This window comes from Ptychodera flava, chromosome 14 (assembly GCF_041260155.1).
Source record: "Ptychodera flava strain L36383 chromosome 14, AS_Pfla_20210202, whole genome shotgun sequence".
Classification (NCBI taxonomy): Eukaryota; Metazoa; Hemichordata; class Enteropneusta; family Ptychoderidae; genus Ptychodera; species Ptychodera flava.
The window spans coordinates 14,760,898-14,784,772 of NC_091941.1; the positions used below are offsets into that span (position 1 = coordinate 14,760,898).

Genomic DNA, 23,875 nt, shown 5'->3' on the forward strand with positions numbered 1-23,875 from the left:
GAAGCGAGAAACACCTCAAGTTGCAACGGTAACTCTACGGCGAGAGTTACTACACAGTGTACACTGTGTAGTAACTCTCGCCGTAGACTGAACCTGGGTAATGGTAACTCTCGCCGTAGACTGAACCTGGGCAATGGTGTCACTTGTATATTTTGGCATAGATTGTGAAACTGTATGAGGGTTTCCAGAGGGTTGTTCACATAATGTGTAAAATATGACTTTATTAATCATAATCATAACTTATTCATAATCATAATTATCAAAACAATGGAGTTTCCAGATGGCATTTACACAAAGTAGACGACATTGTGTGTAAAAAAGTTTTAATATTCTGTAACATTTATATTAATAATTTATTAATATTCATAGGAAAAAATCATCACAAATTATGCCTACTGGACCTGTGCTTAGGACATCTACATTACGTTTGAAACAACAACAACACAATAGCTATGTTCATTGAATTTTATTGTTCAACAACAAGAAGAAGACTAATAAACATCAATAACAATACAACAACAACACAACAACCAGATTTCTAGGTCCCTGTGTTGTTACCCATACCCGTAAGCTTACCCGTCAAGTGATTTTAAGCTCACTACAGTGAAGTAAGTTCATCTCCGCTTTTTACGCATACGGGACATACTATTATTTTATTGTTAAAATTCACATTTCATTATTTACAAGATTTAATAATAATAATAGTAGGCCTAATAATAATAATAGTACTTTATTTGCCGATTCGAACAACGATTTGTAAAGGAATGTGCCTCGCCAATGCATAAAAACATAGAGTGATACACACACAAAAAAGTGACAGTATAAAACCTCCTAAGCCAATAAAAAAAACAGACCAATAGGCCTAACACTAAACAGAAGATAAATTAGATTTTGACATGACAGTTTTGAACTGCTCTATGATAAAAACTGTTTTTAAAACGATTTGTTCTACACTTCAAAAATCTGTAACGTTTCCCAGAAGGAAAGAGCTGGAAAAGGTATTAAATGGCCCCGATGGGAAGCATCAGCGATGATTTTGTGCAATTTACGCACCAGTCGCACATAATATAAGCTTAAAGATGTAATGTACCCGATCCCGGACAATAATCAACGAAAAGAACATTTGCACAAGACGATGTACAAGGCGAAGCTAAGTACAATATGAAGTCCAAAGTTTGCTTCAGTCAATTATGGTCTAAATTGGAAGGGGTTACAGGCATGCGTCATTGCTATTATCTTATAGTTTTGGCAATTTGGAATTCGAAGATGCAGGAAATATCTGGGCCCACACATTACCAGTCACAAGCTAGCGGATGACGTCATAAAATTCACAAGTATTGACAAAGCTATATCATAATATGCTATACACTCCATTAGGGCCTAGGCCTATATCTGTCTGTGCATAGTGTCTGAGCTCATTCACCTCTGGAATGTTCTACAGATCAAACCTAATTAGAACTCAGTGCATACAGGACTGTATTGGATTTGCTGGGGGGGGGGGGTGGTATGTTCTTGATTGTTTTGCCTGAGGTTGGAGTATCCTAAGAATGATTTCCAAATCCTGGACATAAACCCTGCAGAGGTGGGGGTTGGAAGTTGACACTTCTGCATAAATTTCCTACTTAACAGGACAGTTGCTGAAATCTTTAAAGGCACACGTACGAGCTGCAACTTTTGGCATCATTATTTTCATGATTTTACATTTAGATTAAAATTAGTCCATAGAAATGTTCTTACTCAGAAATGCTTACTCAAGTATAATTATCCACTAAGTAGGGCTGCATGAGGAGGTTTCAGTAACACAAATAATAAACGGGTGCTGCATTCACCCAAATATGGCTGCCTCCATGCAACTACATGATAAACAGCGTAAATGGTGCATGTACACATTTGAATCTTTACAAATACAACATGGTGCAACCCACTGAAAGGACGGGAAATGGATTCACTCCACTTTGACAAAAAATTCCCTGTTTTTCACATAACATGGCAACATTTTGAAAACGGCAGGATATTTCAAAATGAACAAAAATGTGTTAAATTTCTTGCCTATTCTGCCACAAGCAAACGTTGTTGAGGCATAGTTAATGACTATATTGTTCAATTTGCAGATTGCAATGAATATAGGAGGAAAATGGAGGTTGGACAAATTTCGCAGCGTTGTAGCTCATGGCCTTTAATGCCTTTTCGCTATCTTTGCCTATATTTGATGTAAATTGCAAGTTCTTGTTCCCCACAGCAAGGTAAAAACCTACTATTTAGCTTCTCAATGCTGCCTCCTGAATACTGTGTATCTAATAATGCATATGGTTTGGAAAGTGGAACAAGTATTGTGAAAAACTTGAATCATCAAAAGTTACAGCTAAAGGCCCTATAACTTCTGTAGAGGTGAAAGGTGCAAAAAAGATTGTTCAGATAAAAAGGTTCTAGAAAACTCTGAGCATGGTCAGTTAACTGTCACAAAAAAAGATTCAACAAAAATATATCTATCAAAACTGCAGAAATGAAGAAGTTGAGGATAAAGAAAGTACACTTAGTCTTTTGAAAAAATATGGGAATAAAATTTAATATTGTAGAATGTCAATTGACAAAAAAGCCTTTGAAAAGTACAATGCATGTCACATACAGTAATTAGACACATGGCAGTAAATATTCTGTCTAAAGAACAGCTTAAAATAAGCATTTTTTCCTTCTTGTAGGTCCCCCAGTCACCATGGTACATTATAGCCTTTAACAATTACACACTGCACAGAACTCTCATTGCGTTAATTCTAGCATCAAGGGCCTGGGGTTTGGAAGGCTAATGGAAGAATTTTGTTTTGAGTGGAATAAAATTTCGTTGGTGTTTTTCATAAACATCATACACATGTACTCTAGATGCACACAGGTTTGTTTGTTTAAAAAACAAAATGAACGCCTAAATGAGGTGATCACTGAAATTCCAAAAAGCTGTGACTTTAGCATTAATTTCTCCATGGTAAAATATTCCAATCTTCTCCATTATATATTAAATAATCCCATTAAGCCATATTACCTGCATTTACACCCATTTGTCTCTTGGCAATCACTTGTCGTGCAATAACTTTCTATAATGATAGCCTGTAAAAGCGATCTCGCTTCTTATTCATGACGAAGTTTTGGGAATTTCATGGTATTTCAAGGCTGATTATACCAAAGTTTGGAAATTTGTGTTGTGATTGGCTTTGCGAAACAGTCAGGAAAAACCAACAGTGGATTGGTAACACAACACTGAAGCAGACAGAATTGATTAGAATGTCTGTTGGATCATAGACCCTCGAGAAAAACGTTTTTAAGGGTCTATGGCTGGATGACGTTTTGACGTGAGAAAAATACATGCTTCCTTTGAAATCACCAAATGTGTGATTATATTAAACGCAGACTTAATTATCAAGTAAACAGGCACATTTATAACATCATGGGTACATCACTTGCACCGAGCTTGTGTTTTGTCATGTGAATGGCACATTAAGGAAAAAAGCTCCATGAATGGGTCATGTTCGATCACAATGGATTCCGTACCTTTGTTATTTATATGATTATCAGACAGTGATTCATGTTTGGGTAGGAATTTCTCAGCATAATTTAGCTCCGTACCAGAAAATTTGTTTGGTGTACACATGCACCCATGGCTTTGATTTAATGAGACTGAAAACATAGCATGGTCTACAAAATTCAATTTTCAAGGGATACATCCAGAGTTTTGCCATTTGAATAATGTAACTTGATTATCACAAATTATCAATGCTCTCAATTAAACGTTCAGTCATCAGCAGGCCTGCACGCCAACAATGAAGGCACAAGGTTATTTTATCCATCAACTCTTTGTCCGATAATAGTTTTGATTTCTGTGAAATATATTCTACAGCAGTACTATCACATCGACTACAGAAGAGTAAAGAGCACCATAATCAAAGGTACTTCCAAACTATAGACGAATTCAGGAAAAGCCATCATGCGGATAGGGAGGAACCTTAGGGAAAGCCACTAAGACAATTAAAGTTTAATGCTGAAACAAACAGGCAAGTTCTCACTCATCTGAGCCAAATCACTGCTGTAGATGACCCTACTTTGTTGACACAGTAGAGGGGTCTTCCCCACCAAACACATCTAAACCGCAATTGTAGCCAGTCATAGGGCTTACTGCACTTGTTTCATCTTAGTTAATTTTGTCTGCTTTTGTGGCGTCACTTTATTGCTTTGAAGTTGGGTTTTATATGCCTGTTTCAAACAGGCAAACGTGAAAGTTCAAAACCAGCAAAGACTGTTTAGGTAAGCACCGTGTGATATGGCGTTTTTGTACAAGCTCTTTGTCTATCAGGCCTATCTCAATCTTGAATACTGATGCTGATAGTAAATATCACTCAAGCATCTAGAGCTTCCTGTTGTCTTGGCTTTCCATACATTCTTTCTCCGGCATTAACTTTGCTATGCAAAGCAATTAATACTTGGATAATAAACATACTTTATCGGAGATTGTACGTGTCCACACAGATAGATCCCTTGGCTGTGTTGTTGGCATGTTCTGAATTGAAACAGCAAATCACGGAATGTTACCCTTGTACACAGAATGCCCCCTCAAGTATAAGAGGAAACATGAATTGTTATTGAGAAAGCAGACCTCAGTATCAATGTATCATGACCTTGGTATAAACGGCATTATCCCATTATCTTGCATGGTTAGTGAATGAACCTCATGTACTCTACAAATACGTGGCTATATTTCCCATGATTCCATCCACTTCAATCCTGACATTGTACTGTTCACATTTTCTGCCAGCTCTCCATGCATCCCGTATGAAAGTGGATAAAAAAGGGCAAAACTGAAAATAAAAAAATATTCCAAGAATAGAGTCAGAATTGTGAATAGAAAATAGCCTCCAAATCTAAAGTAACCAAGACTGAAGATTTTTCCAATAATAACCTTAACATAACTTTAGAATTGAGGATACTGTACTCTCATCTCCATTAAAAATGTACCAGGATAAATTGCCCCTATACTTTGCAGGGACATCCTCATCATATAAAAGTTTAAGCTTTTGACTAGGGCTATAAATTCTCCCGCCAAAATTGGAGTGCAAAGTTTTACCAATTTTTATGGATTTTTTGTAATTGCTTTGACAATTTTAGACCAAATGGACATTACTTTTAATCGCCTACAGTTTTTGATCAAAATTTTAGAAAAAATTGTCAGGGTTATATTTTATAAAGTCGTGTAAAATGGACTTTGGAGCTCAAAGGGTTAAATATCTGGGAATGTATGAAAAGAAGCATACCTTACATAAGAATATCGTGTGCAAAAAAAGACAAACTCTAGTTTGAAGGGATACTTGCACCGCTGTGTTTGATTGATAAATATTGAAAACTTCCATCAGAACATAAGCAAGGATTCTCACCTTTGAATGATCACTGCGACGATAACTGCATTGCCAGCCATGTACATATTGATATTACAGTATGGCAGTTTGTAGCTGTGAAGGCCTGATAACGCATAATCCAATAGGACACCTACAAAATGCCAAGTGGTAAGAGAGAGCGTCACTGAATGGTATCTACAGTTATTACAGTCTTGCTATGCTGTACCACCACAAAACGGCGATGCACTGTTCTCTATTGTGAATTTCTGAAATACCCCTGTGACAATTTCGTGATTGGGTGTACATGTTTTGGCAGTTAAAGATTTACTGGCAATGATAAGGGCATAATATTTTCTGCCAAATGAATCTGGGCATCAGCAGTTTTCACAATTTATTGTATTTTTAGGTTTTGTGTTGAATAAAGCATAGTCCTAAGTCTATTCAAGTGATTACTTACGATGAAGATTCAGGATGCAAATAGTTGTCTATTGTTTTACTGATGTTTATTCATAGCTTTGGTAATGAATATCATGACGGCATTAATGGAAAGCAAAATACAATTACATCAGTCTTGGAGTGGCATTGTCTTTTTGTAATGATTTTTTGATGGTACATCGTATTTTGAAGATGACAATTATATAGTGTATGACCTGGAAGTCAGGAATGAATCATCTGAAGTAGAGATAAAGAAGGACGATTTCAGGACGTGATATATAGGATCAAACATTTCATTTACTGTTTCTAATTTTGTAGCAGACAGCTCTGAAGTGTACTATCGCTCTGATTAACCTATATTGAGCGCTTCAATTTTTTCCCGCCAAAATTTCAGTGCATCATTTTATCAATTTTTGTGAATTTTTCTGAAATTTTTTTTATAATTTTTGACAAAATGGACATCGCATTAATAGGTTAAACCACAGTCCCTCCACCAACACGTTTGGTGGAGGGACTGTGGTTAAACTTTTATATCAAAATTTTAGCAAAAATCTAAAAAAAACTGACCAGGGTACATTTTCTAAAGGCCACAAAAATTGACTTTGGTGCTCAAAGGGTTAATCATATTCTAGGAAGTCAACAAGATGAAAGGTTATCACCTCTGCCACTACAATGTGCAATACTGCACACTGACCAGGTTTAAGACATCTCTGTACAACTTAGCTGAGATTACCAGAGTGCCAGAGAGGAGCAATGACTCTTTGGATATCAAAATCCAGTGGGCAAGCAAATTGCTAACTTCTCAGTTTCTTATCTTCTGAGTTAAAATGTGAATGTAATTGCAAATTGGTATTAAAGATAACTCGTTTGAATGATATTACCAAAAAATGATGCCACTTTAATTAACACAGTAGAGGAGCAGCGTAATATGTGCAATGGTCAGTACACGGCTACAAAGAGGGGTAATAACAAGTCATGTTGACATGTCTACCATATAATCTTAATCTTAATCTTTATTTTTATATAGCGCATTACATTAAAAATAATCTCAATGCGCTTTACACTTAAAATCAACAAAGAGAGGGATGAAACATAAAATTGTTTTAAACTGACAGTAAAAAAGCAAAGTTAAAATTAGCAACATGTTATAAAAATTCATCATAAAAAGTACAAAAAATTATGAATAAAAATACGTAAAAAGGTGAGTTTTCAGTTTACTTTTAAAAACATCGAATGACTGAACAGCTCGAATATGTAATGGCAGAGAATTCCATAAGCAAGGTGCACAAATTGAGAAAGCCCTATCACCGTAATACACTGTGTTTCCTATTGGCTGATATAAATTTACAACACTAGAGTGAGAGCGAAGTGTGCGCTGAGTGTCACGGACTGTAAGCAATTCACCTAAATACTTTGGAGCGTGACCATTGAGTATCTTATAAGTGATGCCAAGAATTTTGAATTCTATCCTTTGCTTAACTGGAAGCCAATGCAATCTGTAAAGACAAGGAGTGATATGATCTGTTTTTCTTGTTCTAGTAATTAAACGAGCTGCAGAGTTCTGAATCGTTTGCAGCTTTTGAATTTCATAAGCTGGCAGGCCAAAAAGCAAACTGTTACAATAATCTAAGCGAGACGTGATGAAAGCGTGAACAAGTTTCTCTGTAGTGCTCTGATCTAAGATGTTACGAATTTTCCCTATCTTCCACAACGCATGGGAGGCTGACCTACAAATATTAACAACATGGGCCGACATACTACCGACTGTATCCATGGTAACACCAAGATTACGAACTGCGTTCGAAGGCTGTATGGTGACATCACCAATCTGTACATCACAGCGAGTTACCGGGCCGACACCTTTGAATTTAGATGAGAAATGTACAATCTCTGTCTTCCCGTCATTGAGAACCAGCATATTTTCTCTCATCCACCCTCGGATATTCTCCATACAAGACTCGATAACATCGATCGGGACTCGCTAACAAGTGATATAAGATTGGGTGTCATCTGCATACATCATACAATTAAGCCATACTTGGTCACGATATCCTCTAATGGTGCAATGTATAAGCTGAAAAGAATTGGTCCAAGGACCGAACCCTGGGGGACGCCGCATTCAAGGAACTGTGCCTCCGACACAATTGACTCAACACAGACCAATTGCGTACGACCCCGCAAATACGATTTGAACCAATCCCATACAGTTCCTGAAATACCAAATCTGTAACGCAATCTGTGAGCATTAGGAACATTATTTCACAGAGCAACCATTGACGTAACAGTAAAAGCTGTGGTAGACTAATAGAAGTGCAACACAACATAACACAATCAGGCAAAACAGTAGATACGTCTAACTGTTACAAGACAAGGTACCGGTAGTATCTCACCAATGCTGCATAATTCATGACAGTACATACCTGTCAACATGTTACTATACACCATGGCAGGAAAATAATGATGAAAGTAGAGAACTCTTCCCATCAGATAAAACGGAAAGTAGTGCAGTGCCCAGCCAATCAGAAACCAGGTACAGCTGTACAGGAATTTCTTCTTCAACTCTAAATTGTAAAGTAAGGAGAACAGCAAATACGACAAATTACAATGTAGAAATGTTTTGAACTTGTGCTTAGCTGATTTAAGTATTTAGGACTGATAAATCTATTTTTCGTTTATGAACAACAATTATGTGTTACAGCCATGATATCAATTAGCCATGATCCTGCTGAACGAAAATGACGTACCACTGACTGAGCAGGAAAATTGACACACTCTATGTACCGTACTAGTACAGTGCTGATGCACAGAATTTTCAAAGTCCTATTAGCTGTATCCTTTTGCATTTCCCTGACCAAAAGAATACATCAAATCTTCTGAGAGATGCTTTGATTCCTGTTATTGAGCTATATAGTGTCTTTGAAAGCGTCACCAGTAAATCCTTGGCATAGATTAGGGCCATTAAATTTTGGTGCATATCCATGTAACACAGGAGTTGCAACTCTAAAATTGAGTTGTAAGTCGAAGTTGTGTGTTTATCACCAATGTACTTCTGAAGTCACACTTTTTACATAAGTTGTATTTCATTTCAAACCATCTTGTTGAAAAAACACATGCTAAAGGGTCTTTAAACTGCAAGTGATAAGAAATGATCTAGATTTTAGAGAGCAGACTGGTAGTTTGTGAAAATTAGATTTTGGAAACTACTCAATGTTGGTGTGTTTTATTTTTGGAACTTCATCAATTCTCTCTTTTGACGTCTTTGCACAAAATGTAGAATGTCATTATCATCCCACTGCCTATGAAAGCATCAGATGATAACTCACCTTCATATTTACCAGTGCCTTCTATCCCTCTTTGTGCCATGACAGCGAATATAAATGCCAGGTGCAGAATACACCAATGGCGGCTAGATTACTCCACCAAATGATGGGATTGCCCAGTAAATAGACACGATAGTCAGTCTCATTCACTCCGGAGAATCTTTGCCCCTGTAAAAATAGCAGCAGCATGTCCTTGAAACAACTGCTTATATTGTTCAATGAGATTTCCTACCAGCTTACAAAATATATTGTGAAAAGTATGTCTCAAATGAGAAAGTTTGATATTGAACAATCAAATGTCTGAACTGAGAATATTTTAAAGATACTGCTGGGTCTACAATATCACTGTGGTATTTTGCTATAGCCATTGCAAGCCATATGAATGGCCAAGACCCTCCCCTCTCTCCAACCAACTATGTTGGTGCAACATCATGTTCTAGGTTTATCTGTGGTTGGAAACTTTCCTGTACATTGCAATATCTGCATGTTCTCACAACTTAATGCTTAAAGGCAGTTGGACTTGCAGTAAAAACCAGTGACAACTCAGAAGCTTTTGTACAGTAATTTTGCTGTATTTACATTTCACACGGTCTACCATAAGCACAAGTAAGCACGGTAAGCACAAGTGCCTGTAATTAACCAAATCTGGCTTTAAACTAGTACTTCTTGAGAGGTCCAACATCGCCATGGTAATCAATAGAGTCTTGTGAAAATTCGGTGGTTTGAAAAATGTGATTGGAAAAAACTAGTACCATTACCTTATAATTAACGGGCCACTGCCAAGGCCTTGAAGTGACTTCACCTTCCTTGGGTTTCAGTCCACTGTTACTCTGAGCCATCACCGCATGTGATTCAAGAAAACTCTCCAATAACGACGGAGCAAATACTTCAAAACTGCTGTTTGGTACTGAAATTGAACCAGGTATCAAAGAGCGAATGACAGATGTAGCATGCCAACATGAGTTTTAAAGCATTTCTCAGTTACCATGGTAGTGTATATCCATCATCTATAATACTAAATAAGGAGACTTCGTTTTGCGTACCAATTTTTCTCCGAATTGAGGCAATGAAGCACCAATCTGATGGCATAGTTATGCTCACCTACCAGCTTTGTCTGACATCTCCCCAAATCATCATCGTTATTGCGTGGATCGACCGCTACACATAGATAAGTTTTCACATTCGCCGTCACCGAACACTGCTCGCTTTTGAAAATGGCGGCTGTGAGTGTAAACAATACGCAAACAATACATACAAACGTACACTCACGGCCGAAACAAAGGCGATGATCGGCCATCGTTCGGCCAACATCCGAAAGTTACCGACATAGTACGCATGCGCAGATTGTATTTCTGAACTATAAAGCCTGCCGCACTGCATTTGACCGGACAGTATTTCAAGACTCCTCGGAGGAATATGCAACGTGTCAAGATAGTGGTCCCGGTACGGCCGTTCATACAGCGAGCAGTTTTCGCGGAACTCATTGACGGGGAATGGGGGGAATTTGCTACGGCGATAAGTTATGTTGTTTAGTGTAATGGAGAAGATTTCGTTTATTGTGAGCAAAACTATCAGGTAAGCCAACCATTGCAACGTGTAATTTCTGCGTGCACCATGGCATGTGACTTCACTGTGTCTGTGGTTTTATTTTTCGTTTTTGACTAAGACTTCACAGTGACTCGGGTGTTGAATTTTTTTTTTGACTAAGTAACGCCTATCCTTATTCTTCTTTTCACAACAACACTCTATGCGATGACTACAATTTTGAGTTTGTTTGATTTGCCGACTTTTGAAATCATTTTAAAGTTTACTTTTGCAGCCATGCAGCATGACATGAGGTCATTCATTTCAACCGTCAACTTGCACACCTGTACAAAAGCGGCCTTGCCAAATTCCATCGACCGCACCTGCTTTGCATTCTCTATTGAATGACATTTTTGAACGGAGACTCAACTTCAAGAAAAGGAAAGTTTCGTTTTTAAATTTAACAGTTTTTGACGCCTCACACATAATTTGTAATATTTATCGTGAAATTTATCGACAAATTCCCTGTCATGTAAGTCATGGTATGCGCAGCAGCGACTGCGAGAACTATGAGAGAACGAGTGACAGAGGGGTTTGATATCGTGTCAGTTCTATGGATTAAAAAGCCGACGACATTAAAACACTACACAGCGTGGTTCCTCTAAAACCATGAGTACAGTAACGTTTACTTTGACTTGAGGCAGTGTTTTTGTGAATGATATTTTTTTATTACTTTCCATGTATCTATGTCAGCCCTATTAGAAATATTTATGATAGGGGCGTATAGCGAACATGTTATATCCATGATGTACCCATGACTTTAACGTCATTTTTATGTCGCGCTGAAGTGAAACTTTCAACGTACTCGAGCTTGAGATATCAGTGGTAAACTATGTAAGCCGAGTGCATATACATGTACCCTCTCCTGAAGTGCTTAACATATGAATTATCAACTTCTTATCTCTACTTTAATTGCCCAACTTTCCTTATAATAAAGAAAGACAAATGTAACTCAAACAATAATTGTGTTATTATTATAGTTGACAGAGTACTGAGTTGTCTTTAATGCAAAATACCTATCATCTTTGTTCACATTCTCCTTTGTGTAGACATGCCAAAACGCAAGAATATTACCACAACCATAGCAGAACTTCAGACCTCGCAATCATCATTTGGTAAGTACATGTACATTACCAATGTAACTGCTTAGTATCCACTTTGGCACAGCAAAGTGTACGGACATATAAATGTGGATGATGGTAATTGAAGTATGCTGAAACAGGACTAATGTAGACATTCATAAGGGATCCTTTTGTTTTCCACTGAACATGCAACGTGCTGTCAAAATTTTTCCTCCTTTGTGAGATAAACAGACGCAGCTTTATTTCACACCACTGTATCAATGAAACGAAGGCATGATAACATGATGGGACAGGAAAGGAAAACAGAACAATTAAGTTATAACTCTGTATTAACTGAACAAATCTTTTTTGTGGCAGTTACAACACAGACACTGGATCAGAAACTGACCAGAAAAGAGTCGCCATTGAAGAGCTTGAAGACTCCAACCGTAACATCAAAAGTCTTTGCAGGTGAGTCTTGCATATCTACAACTTCTACATTTTTGCTTCTGTTTGCCACATGGATATATTGCAGAGGAATCAGTATTGGCAGTATTTATCTGGTGTACATAATCCTTATGTTTCTAAGTCAATCTGTCTATTGCTATAGTAGTCTTGAGGGCAGAACTAATCAGCTGAGGGTCAGGTTTGTGAATGTATGAGGAATGGGTTGATAATTGAATGTCCTCATAGTCACATCACAGTTCCAAAAATAAATATGCTGTTAGCCTTACAATGTAGAAGCAGTCAAAGATCACTATTTTGAACCTGCACTTAATAAATGTAGGAATGACTGTTGCATTCGGTCGCAAGTAGATGGGTTAAAATTATCATGCATGTAAGTAAATTAAGCAAAAAACATGGTCAAAAAGTTAAGAATCTAAAATTTGAAAACTTCTGGCTCTGGGACTATTACATTATATTGAAAATTCTATGATCAGATGATAGCACAAGTTTGTAACAAAAAAGTTGACCTATTTGCAAGTATGCATATGAATGAGCAAGGAATTGCAATAACATCAATTTCCCAATTTACTATTTTCTATAGATACGTGCACAACATGACATAAATTGTACACTTTGTCATATTGAAGATTTACTCAACAAGCATGGGAAATCATTGAAAGACTTTCCAGGGATGCCTGAAGCACAACAGCAACTGAAAGCTACTAGCTGTCTTATCGAAGATGAAACTTGCTATTCTGTTGAAGAACAATCATTAAAAGCAGACAAAAATGAAAAGATGCTTAATCAAGATCAACTTAATGTTTACAATGCTGTCTTACAAGCCATCGAATCCCCTGATGCATCATCTCTGTTCTTTCTTGATGGACCTGGTGGAACAGGGAAAACATTTTTGTATAACACTATATTAGCCCGTGTTCGCTCAAAACAGCGCATTGCATTAGCTGTAGCATCATCAGGTATAGCAGCTGAACTGCTTGACGGTGGAAGAACAGCTCACTCTAGATTTAAAATTCCAATACCAATACTTCAAAACAGCACATGCAACATTTCAAGACAAAGTACTCTTGCTAAGTTAATTTCTAATACATCTATTGTCATCTAGGATGAAGCACCGATGATCCACAAATATGTGATGGAGTGTGTCCACAAAACATTTGTGACATCATGCATTCAGATATGCCATTTGGTGGAAAAGTAGTTCTGGGGGGGGGGGGGGGGGGACTTTAGGCAGGTTCTGCCTGTCGTTCGCAATGGATCCCAAGCAGACATTGTTGATAGTTGTATCCAAAAGTCATTTCTGTGGACCCATTTCCGCATCTTTAATTTGCAAATCAATATGCGTATTCGTAGTCAATCACATGATTCTGAACGAGATTTTGAAGAGTTTCTTCTTCGTGTTGGAGATGGTACTGAGACTGAATATCTTCATGATGACAAACCAAAAATTAAGTTACCCAAAAATATTTGCATAGAGAAAAAACAAGATGTAAATGATACTGTTTGCACTTTGATACATAACGTCTTTCCAAACTTGAGAGATTCAACAGATTTGGGTCATAGTGCCATTAACCGAGCTATTTTAGCACCAACTAATGCAACTGTGGACAGTATAAATTCCAAAGTCATGGATATATTTCCTTCAACTATCTGTAAAACTTATTATAGTGCAGACTCAGTATCTGATACCAATCATGCCAGACTTTACCCAGTAGAATTTCTTAATTCACCTTACACCATCTGGACTCCCCCCTCATAAGTTATGTTTGAAAAAAAACTGTCCCATTATGCTTATAAGAAATTTGAGTCCTTCACAAGGCCTTCTAAATGGAACAAGGCTAAAAATTGCTAATCTTGGTAAACGCATTATTGAAGCCATTATTACCACAGGAAAACATGCAGGACAGTCAGTATTTTTACCTAGAATTACAATTACGCCTTCAGATTCTGGCTTGCCATTTGATTTAAGGAGGCGACAATTTCCGATTCGTCCAGCCTTTGCTATTACAATTAATAAGTCTCAGGGACAAACATTGGACTTTATTGGACTTGACATAAGAGAACCGGTATTCACTCATGGACAACTATATGTTGCACTTTCGAGAGTTCGTTCATTTTCTAATATACGAGTCATGTCTGATAGTTTTGAGGGTGAGGATTGCTTTACTGAGAATGTTGTTTATAAGTAAGTATTATTTTCTATGAAATAATGATTAACTGTCCCATTATGCTTATAAGAAATTTGAGTCCTTCACAAGGCCTTCTAAATGGAACAAGGCTAAAAATTGCTAATCTTGGTAAGCGCATTATTGAAGCCATTATTACCACAGGAAAACATGCGGGACAGTCAGTATTTTTACCTGGAATTACAATTACGCCTTCAGATTCTGGCTTGCCATTTGATTTAAGGAGGCAACAATTTCCGATTCGTCCAGCCTTTGCTATTACAATTAATAAGTCTCGGGGACAAACATTGGACTTTATCACTTTCGAGAGTTTGTCATTTTCTAATATACGAGTCATGTCTGATAGTTTTGAGGGTGAGGATTGCTTTACTGAGAATGTTGTTTATAAGTAAGTATTGTTTTCTATGAAATAAAGTAATGATTAAAAAATTACATAGTCATTCCTGCCATATGGCATTGTTTCTATAGATAAGATATCCCCATGTTGTCTAATGATGATTCGATTCAATATTTGACCCGTGCAAAGCACGGGTATCTGTCTAGTATGGTAAAACCGGAATGACAGCCATGTTTACCAAGGGAACATGCCCCAGCACAATACAGCTTTTGCAGTGCACTTTTTGCAGCGATGTTACTGATTGGCTTCTGTAAATACAGGCTACTACACTCCTTTGAGATGTAACCATTATGCAGAGAAAGAAGAACTTATACGGTAAATGCACAGAGGCATAATTAACTCACGTCTTTCATTTATGTGGTCTTCTACATTCCACAGGTTTTTCTTATCTCTGATATGCGGATTACAGGTGACCTCTAACTGCTCCCAACCCCTGATTTTGAAAAGAAATTCACAGTTCAAGGTTTGTGCAGCCTTAGAAATTGAGCAGTTCATAAAATACAACATTTTCCTTGGTGTTCACAAATGGTTTTTGCACCACTTCAGCTAACAGGTACTATGTTGGAGATTGGGATTGTACAAGTATGTAACAATCTGAAAAAACACTTAACAGGGCATTAACAATCTCAAAATCTGGACATCACTATGATTCAGTCTTTCTAGAAGATAATTGAACAATACTGTCTCATCATGACTTGTATTCTACGTATCCTATTGTTAAATTTGGATGGTAATTACACTGATAAAATTGAATGGTAATCTGACATTTAAAAGAAGATTACACTGATATTCTGAAACAATCGTCCAGTGAAGTAGCACGGATACTATTCAGTGTATACCACCAAAACAGAACAGAAGAATTATACACCGTTACAGCAAGAATTATACTGGCAATAAAGAATGTTTGATGGGAAATTGACAGATGCTGCTGAAACCATCCAATGTTAAAAGGGGTCCCTTTAAAATCAAGAAGACTTGGATGACAAAAATTGAGTAAAAGAGGACATTGGCATTTACCATTTTGGTAAAGTTTTGGAGTGTGAGTGGAGGGCACATCCAGTGACATAATGAATCAGCCTCACTGTGGTACGCACTGTTTTGATGTAGACATTGTCTGGGCCATCAATTATCTCTATCTTCCAAATGTCATTGACATCACCTATGCCATCCTGAAAGTCAAAAACAAGAGACAGTTGGATCAGTTTTGTAAAAAAAAACCAGAAAAAATATCAAGGTTAGGGAAAATGACTTGTTCTCTATACTGTATGTAGACTGGATAACTGAAGCTACCTAGCTGTAACTTGATCTAACATAATGTATGGAAAGTGAACCACAGAGTTGCTGCTCTGCATTTGTGTGTTTATAGTTGGCTTGTCTGAGTATCTTTCATTTCCAATTTAACGATATTGATATTGCTACAGATGATGACATCTGCCTGACCGAGCAAGAACTAAAGGAAAGTGATGTCATCCACATTGCAGCTCTGATGAAAACAACATTTTGTAGCCAGAGCCAGTATGTTGCATCATAGTACTATACTATACATGTATATAACCAGCAAGTCGTTTGTCTTTAACTGTCATTTGCAATTTATGAAAATTGTCTGATTTTGAATTCACATATACATGAAAATTAGAGATTACAAATCAAATTTGCATACTTATAAAACTTGCGTTCATTTGGATATATGAGTTGATTCGGCTATGCATGAGAAATGATTATTATGACTAAACTGTTCATTACGACAATCACTTAAAACAAAGAAAAAAGATAACATATACCTCGCCATAACCTGTGACTTGCTGATGTCTTGGTGTCAGAGGAGCAGGTTCTCTGTGACTGTGAAGATTTCTTCGTGTCCTGAGAAGACGACGTACATGTGGTGTTGGGTTTTTGAAAATTTGATCACTTGAAAGTGTTATCGAAATAAAGTTTCTGGTGCATGTACAATGTACATATGTATTCATTGATATGCTGTTTGATCATGTCAGTACACGTTACAATGTATAAAGCACGCAAAATTTGTTACCAGTATACTGATATTGTGTGGGTAAATTTTCATAGAAAGCATATCATATCATACTCTTTGCATATCACCTTCACAGAAGATACATGGATCTTGTGCATAGCATTCTGTACAGGCTGAACAAAAAGCCTGTACACATAAAAAACTTCAATCACATAAACTATGATATGCCAACCAAGGAATACATACAAATAAGTATAGGATAAAGCCCGAGTACGAGGGCTCTTCTGGTATATAAAGTCCAACCCAACGATAAAATGTCGAGGCCGCAGGCCGAGACATTTTATCGTAGGGTTGGACTTTATACACCAGAAGAGCCCGAGTATGAGGGTTTTATCCGACTTAAAAACTATCGCCCCTAACTGATATATTTTCGTTTTCAATGTATTTACGTCAACCGTCCCCTTTGTCAATGTAACATGTTTAGGATATGAATTAAAACTTTTATTTGTGAAATAGCCTTCCAATGTAATGGAACATCCTATAAAATGCCCTAGGGCACATTATATAAATGCCCTAGGGCACAGCAGATTTTGTGTTGCAGCTGGTTTCCGCTGTATTACCAAATTTGAATATTAAAACGTACCAGATGTCTACAGAATATGACATGTTCACTTTTGATTGGACAGTACTTTACTACGGCGCTGTCATTCGTTTCTGGAATTTGGTGACCAGGGCTTTACGTGTAAATAAAACACCCTGAATTGAGCACTCTGATTGGTCAATCAACAGTGGATAGTTTTTAATGTAAATAACGGTTTTAGAGTGACACAGAACACATTCAGCTATAAGAAAGTGAATTGATAATAGAAGGGAAAATCGAAAGATTATGAATGACAAACTGGATACCTATTTTTATTTTAGCATTGCCAGTAAAGTTTAAACTGATATAAAAGGCATGGTCTGTCAGATTGTTTTCTCTACTTACACCAAATGTTCAAGTCGTATAAAATCTCCATTCTTCACATATTCTACAGGTTTTTGCATGTCTTCTTTCTCTGGATCTCGGTCAAATCTCTTGATTATCCACTTGTTATTTTCATCCTTATGTGTGTAGGCAGTGATCTGAAATCACCCAGGAATATTGAAAAGTTATCAGCCAGAATTCCCATCGTCTTCTCTCACAATCTTTTTATGTCGACATAGTGGGGTCATCTCCTACACTTGACAATTTGTGGTGAGTGTAGCCCAGCTCTGTTACTAAGTTACCAAGATTCTGTGAGAGAGTCTGAGCTCTTTACAGATGTAAATGTTAGTTCCCTCTCTGTTCTCAGCTTTCAACCCCCCCCCCCTTCTGGGGGGGGGGGGGGGTCATGGCCATTCCAATGGCTTGAAATGGCTAAAGCAATCGCATCCCTAATCAGTATTGTCTTTCATATATCACTGGCGTAACATGAAAGACTTTGGTTAACTTTAACAGATAAATGGTTCAAGCCTGCACTCACTTATGAACATTTCACTCAAGTAGTGGTAGGGGTTTAAAGATGTAAAAAATATTGTGGGAGTCTGTAGGAGAATCTACAGTTACAAAATGCAAATATACTTGCTCTTTGACATTATTTAAAGCCTGAAATGCATGGCAACGTTTGATTGGTTGACTGTAACTACAACCAGCCTATGAGTATATACTTTATGAGACATTACCTGCTGTTGCATGGCACCACTGCCTTCTGGGTAGAGGTGCCAATGAGAGTGCAGCAGACCACCTGCTGGTCGTTGGTTTTTCAGTGTAATGATGGAACCATAGACTAAATCTGAAAGAGACGACTCACTGATAATTACTTTTAAATCCACTTCTATCTGGACTAACATGATACCTTGATACTTCAATAACAACTCATGTGATTTTTGAAAAATCTTTGAGGCAAATCTGTTATGTATTGAAATAATGTAACAGGAAAAATGTGTTGAATACTAGCTGTGAAAAACATGGAAAGTAACCAACCTTGTGGCATTGAGGCTTTGTAGAGGCTGTTACCAATCAGGGTAGACTGAAAAGCTGAGCTGAAAAATCCATCACCAGAACCACTGTTGAGGACAAACAATAATTGATTACACATTCACGGCATATACCTTAACACAGTATTAATTAGTATCTCTGAGAAGAAAAGTTTTCACTCAAGAATTGATATAGACTCCTTCTCTGCAAGGTTGTAAACTGATTTTATAGTCAACAGCATCATAAAGTTAGTCTAGCTCTTTATCATTTTGATTGATATTTCCACAGGAGGACAGAATTAATTAACTTAATATTTTGCAACTTGTCAAATCCTACAGAAATTTGAATCGTTGAATTGAATTTGATCAGTAGCTTTTATTATGATACTGATTTAACATGGTGGAATCATGCTCTCATTTGTAAACTGCATGTCGTGGCTACAACATTGCAGCTTCTAGGGACTGAAATAAAATGATAATATCCAAATTGCTGGTAACACTTGGCTGTATTATACTATAGAAATCATACCTGAATGCTAACACTTTGAAATGGACGGCAAAGAATCCCATATAAATCAACGCTGGAGTCATGATTAAACAAAGAGCTCTGGCAAGGAAGTGATGAAGTAGGATCGTCTGGGAAAAAAGGAGGAGAAGTCTTCATTTAATCAAATTGTTTGGTCATGTTACTGGGGCGATAAAGTAAACTCAACAGCTTATTTTGCAGGATGAAATGTCGGGAAATCATTACTAAGATTCTTGCTGGGAATTGACTAATTTTCAATAATTTCCTTTTCATTGATTTTACTTTTTGTGCCAACAACATCTCTGAACATAAGGCAGATTCAAGTTTGAAAAAACTAAATCAGTATAATTTGGATATTTCAAAAATAAATGTGCATATTTCGACTGTTGATGAATATTGAAAAAACTGAGCGATTCAAACGAAATGCAACTTGCGGCCGATAGTTTTGACATAAATGATCAAGTGAACACTATGTAAACTTCACACAGTCTGATGACAGTGAACTGTCAACTTCATACAGTCTGATGACAGTGAACTGTCAACTTCATACAGTCTGATGACAGTGAAACTGTCAACTTATACAGTCTGATGACAGTGAACTGTCAACTTCATACAGTCTAATGACAGTGAACTGTCAGATCTTGGGAGAAAAACAGATTCTTCTTCTCTTTCAAATTCTCTCTCTTTGTTCTTCTATTTCAGTATGACATGTATTTCATGTTACGCTGTATTTTTTGGTGCACAGAAAATTTGCAAAAGGTGGATGGGACATTATCATACTGAGATATGCAGAATTTCTTTCGTGACACTGCAGGTCAAAAATCACGCCTATACCTACCTTACTCAGTGACAAGTCTCCAAGCAACTGCCACAAATCAAAAACTGTTTTCAGCCCCACCAGTAATATTACAAATAATCCAACCCATTTCACGCTGGAAATAAAAAAACCCCAATAAATTAGAAAAGGGGGAGGGGGTGTGTCAAGGTCAAGTAATGGTAAATTTGATCAAGATCAAAATCATTAACCATGAAAACATAACAGAAAGTTTTGGTTTTGTTTGTCTGTGCAACGCAAACTATTTTTATTTGTTCCCCGCATAATACTTTTGTAAAATTTCATATTCAGAAGAAAATTGAGGGTTATGAAAGAACATCATCGGCACATATTTTTGTTATTTACAAGTTCAATAAGAGTACTCAAAACTGTCTCCAGTTTGACATTTTTTGATACACAATAACTCATAGCGTATAGAATGAACAAAGACTAGCGCCCTCAGTGTCCAATGTTGGCAAATACACCTACCTGAAAGCACAGGCAAGGAAGACTCCAGTCATTGCAAGCCAAAACCACCACCATTTTGTGAATGGCTTGTCTTGAATTTTATCAAACTTGGCCAGACAGTATGTTGCAATTGTAATAAAAAAGATCAAAATAGGATCCAGAAGAATGTACTGTGATAAAGTTAAAAATCCAGTATCTGTTGAGAATGAAGCAGGGCAAGTTACGGTGTTACTGCCAATGATCAGAAAACTGGCTGTTAGCTGCAGATTTTGATGAATAAGTGTAACCGTAAGACAGACAGCGTGTTAGGATAATTCAATTTTTGTGTATTGGTATATTTCTATCATGTTATTCAATACTTCGGTTCAAAAAATCTGAACAGAATTTGGAAAGAAAATCATGAATATTCATCCTTTCCCCTTTCAAGAGAAACCGAGAAAACTTGCAACATATTCTTAATTTTAGAAAGGCAGGGAGCAACCTTAAGATAACTAGACCTATCTGACATCAACCATTCAAAATGCAGATTTTCGCTTTCCCGCCGTCCTTCTATTCTAATCTCCATAGACCACTCTCTACTTACTCCCTTTCTACCCCAAGCACATCTCACATGATGAGGCTATGACAGACAAGTTATCCTTACCAAATATTATGAGAAGACTGGTCAAAAATGCGGCAGTGACAGAGTTGTAAAATTCAAACACAGTGAGATAGGACAGAGGTACGATCAATGACCCTAGAATTGCACAAAACTGTGAAGAGAAAAACAAACATTATACTGTCAGTATTCAATTATTTCCAAAAATAGTGCATTTCTTCTTTTGCGACCAAAATTAGAAATGACAGGTTAGGAATAGATTGTGCCATTTAAAGCTCGCTTTTGAAAGATGTTTATCTCATTGCTTTGTAAAGAACACTGACCAAACTCATTTTGCAATCATGAGCAGGGCCTGAAAATTATTCATCCAAAACACCAGTTTTTTAATTGCATTCGGTGAATTTGTATATTGAAGGACTGAAATTACAATTGATTCAATTATAAAATGTACTGTCCCTCCATTTTGATGATCCTTACATTTTTTTACGAAACTGCTATCTCCTGCAATCTGTGAAAGCAGTCCGTGAGCTTGACCTTCTGATATCATCAAAATAAATGCAAATGCTCATGAAGACTTTAAAATTCGGTCAGAGAGTTGTACATCTCACATGACCTTGATATCGCTGGTTAAAAAATGAATTGGCCAGTAATGAAAAAATGTGTTGATCCAAAATACTTCATTCAAATGAATTTTAAGTGAATCCTGAAGCAGACAAAAGGATGGGACTGAAAATATAATCCTGATGTGGCAAGGATCACCTGTGTACAAATGATATCAGTACAACCTTCTCATCTCACAGATGTGCTTTCTGCACAAAATAATGGCAAATATTAAATAATGTGTTACCATACTCACTGTTCGCATGCCGACATAATTGATGTCTCCATACTTGACCCCCGGATTCTCAAATTCAAATGAACCATTGTATCCAGTGAGAAGACCTGATAGACCAATCAGCATCTGTGTAACAATTCCTTCAAAGATTTAGAAATCTCACAAACCCTAATATGATTAATGTTCTATTATTATATAAACAGTATGTCAAATATTTTTCTTTTACATGTACATTTTGTCGGAAACTTACCATAAATAATAGGCTGAACTAAATTGCTTCCGTGGACATTTTCAGGCAATGGTGTAAAATGTGTCTATCTTAATTAGTGTCTGCACCAAGAGCATGGTCATACATTTACTGTGTGTGAATCTGACAACTATGAAGTTAATTGTAACACCATGATAAAATTTTTGATGTTCAAGCTCAAGTTGATATGTGTCAAAGTCTTATTTTATCTTGCACAAACTACTGTCCATTAATGAACTGCAAAGGTTTTCAACCGAAAAGAGTGATGTCATAACCAGTCTTCACTCGCGGTAAATTGTTATGTCTATGCAATACCTTCCATGTGACAAGTTTTGATCATGGCTTAATAGACAAATAAATGACCAAAAAGGATGAAAAACAAGTTTGAAGATTAAAATACATAATGGAGTGGCTTAAAACAGTCGTGGAGTTTATTCATTATTTTGGCTCACCAGTTCTTTGACTGTCAAATCAACACTTACCTTTCCAAGTGGTGGATGAACATCAAAAAAGAATGTTCTGTTTATGTAGTAACTTCCCATCTTTCCAAAATGTGTTTCATCCCAACTGTAATGTGAAGAGATTAATGTAAAACTATTGGAATGCATGCGCATCAGCCAATTACTTAACTTTCAGCTACAACTTTGCTTTATCTTTGATTTTGAGTAAAGTTTGACGAAATATAAACCATCAAAGGGGTCAGTTACGAGTGCAGTGAGTGCAATGCAACTCATCATTGTCCTTATCATCATGATTGTCCTCCAGCTCTCCTCCTCCTCCTCATCATCATCATCATCACCATCAGCATAAAATAGATCTCCATTACATATCAGCATCAGAATAAGTTAATTGTAATCCTATTTTAACAATTGTAATCCTTAACTTTTACCACATGGTCAATTACTTACCAAACGTGGTCTGGTTCTTCTATCTTATACAACCGTGTGGCGAAGGCAAGTCCAGTGACAAGGGCACAGACAGACCATTTGGAACCAGGGCCATTGGTAACTGTACTTAGCAGCTTTTCCGACGTAAGTTTTCCACCGGAAGTAGTCTGCCTTGCTGTTGAACGGCTGCTGCTGCTGGTATCGTTTGCACCAGACGTGGAGACACTGTCCTTTGCTACTGATTTCGTGTTTCGATTTTTCGCTCGATTCATTTCTCTTATAGGTTTATCTGACATACTTACATGAGGTTTTTATGTTGCAGCATCGGTGCACCTCATCAATCCGTCGGAATCGAAGGACATCGAGGGTGCACCATTTCATGCGCTCACGTACTACGGCCGCCAAAGAACTGTAGAACAACAGCTGTGACCCAACTGTGACCCATTTAGCTGTTTTGAATGTCTAGCGCCAGCACCGACAGTTTTATAAAATTCAAAACGATTTTGTTTTCATCGAATGGAGTATTTTTGATACATTGTCAAATGATAACACGTCAACCATCCAACAGAAGACCAAATCTGGCAATTCTGTCAGCTTACCACCTAGCTGCAATAATTGTAGCCCTTGGTTGGTGTGGGATTGGGCTTCTGTCGTGCGGCTCGCGCCTTGCCCCAACCAGGCCCGGTTGGGGCAAGGCGCGAGCCGCACGACAG

At 37.2% G+C, this 23,875-nt stretch overlaps 1 protein-coding gene and 1 long non-coding RNA gene across 2 annotated transcripts; one reads left to right on the forward strand and one right to left on the reverse strand.

Annotated features, from left to right (window-relative positions):
• Nucleotides 1–713: 713 nt before the first annotated feature.
• Nucleotides 714–23,605, reverse strand: LOC139149479 (protein O-mannosyl-transferase 2-like). The gene is given in 19 exon segments (XM_070721253.1): nucleotides 714–4,841; nucleotides 5,415–5,526; nucleotides 8,231–8,371; nucleotides 9,134–9,203; nucleotides 9,206–9,298; nucleotides 9,889–10,037; nucleotides 15,168–15,256; nucleotides 15,841–15,992; nucleotides 16,605–16,683; nucleotides 17,778–17,914; nucleotides 18,494–18,603; nucleotides 18,795–18,877; nucleotides 19,317–19,423; nucleotides 20,152–20,245; nucleotides 20,617–20,791; nucleotides 21,239–21,347; nucleotides 22,050–22,154; nucleotides 22,758–22,842; nucleotides 23,184–23,605. Coding segments are annotated over 19 exon segments (2,271 nt in total). The 5' UTR covers nucleotides 23,459–23,605; the 3' UTR covers nucleotides 714–4,735.
• On the forward strand, nucleotides 10,339–14,848 carry LOC139149480 (uncharacterized). The gene is made up of 4 exons (XR_011556116.1): nucleotides 10,339–10,705; nucleotides 11,764–11,829; nucleotides 12,154–12,246; nucleotides 12,824–14,848. It is a non-coding gene; the product is annotated as an uncharacterized lncRNA (long non-coding RNA).
• Nucleotides 23,606–23,875: the final 270 nt, after the last annotated feature.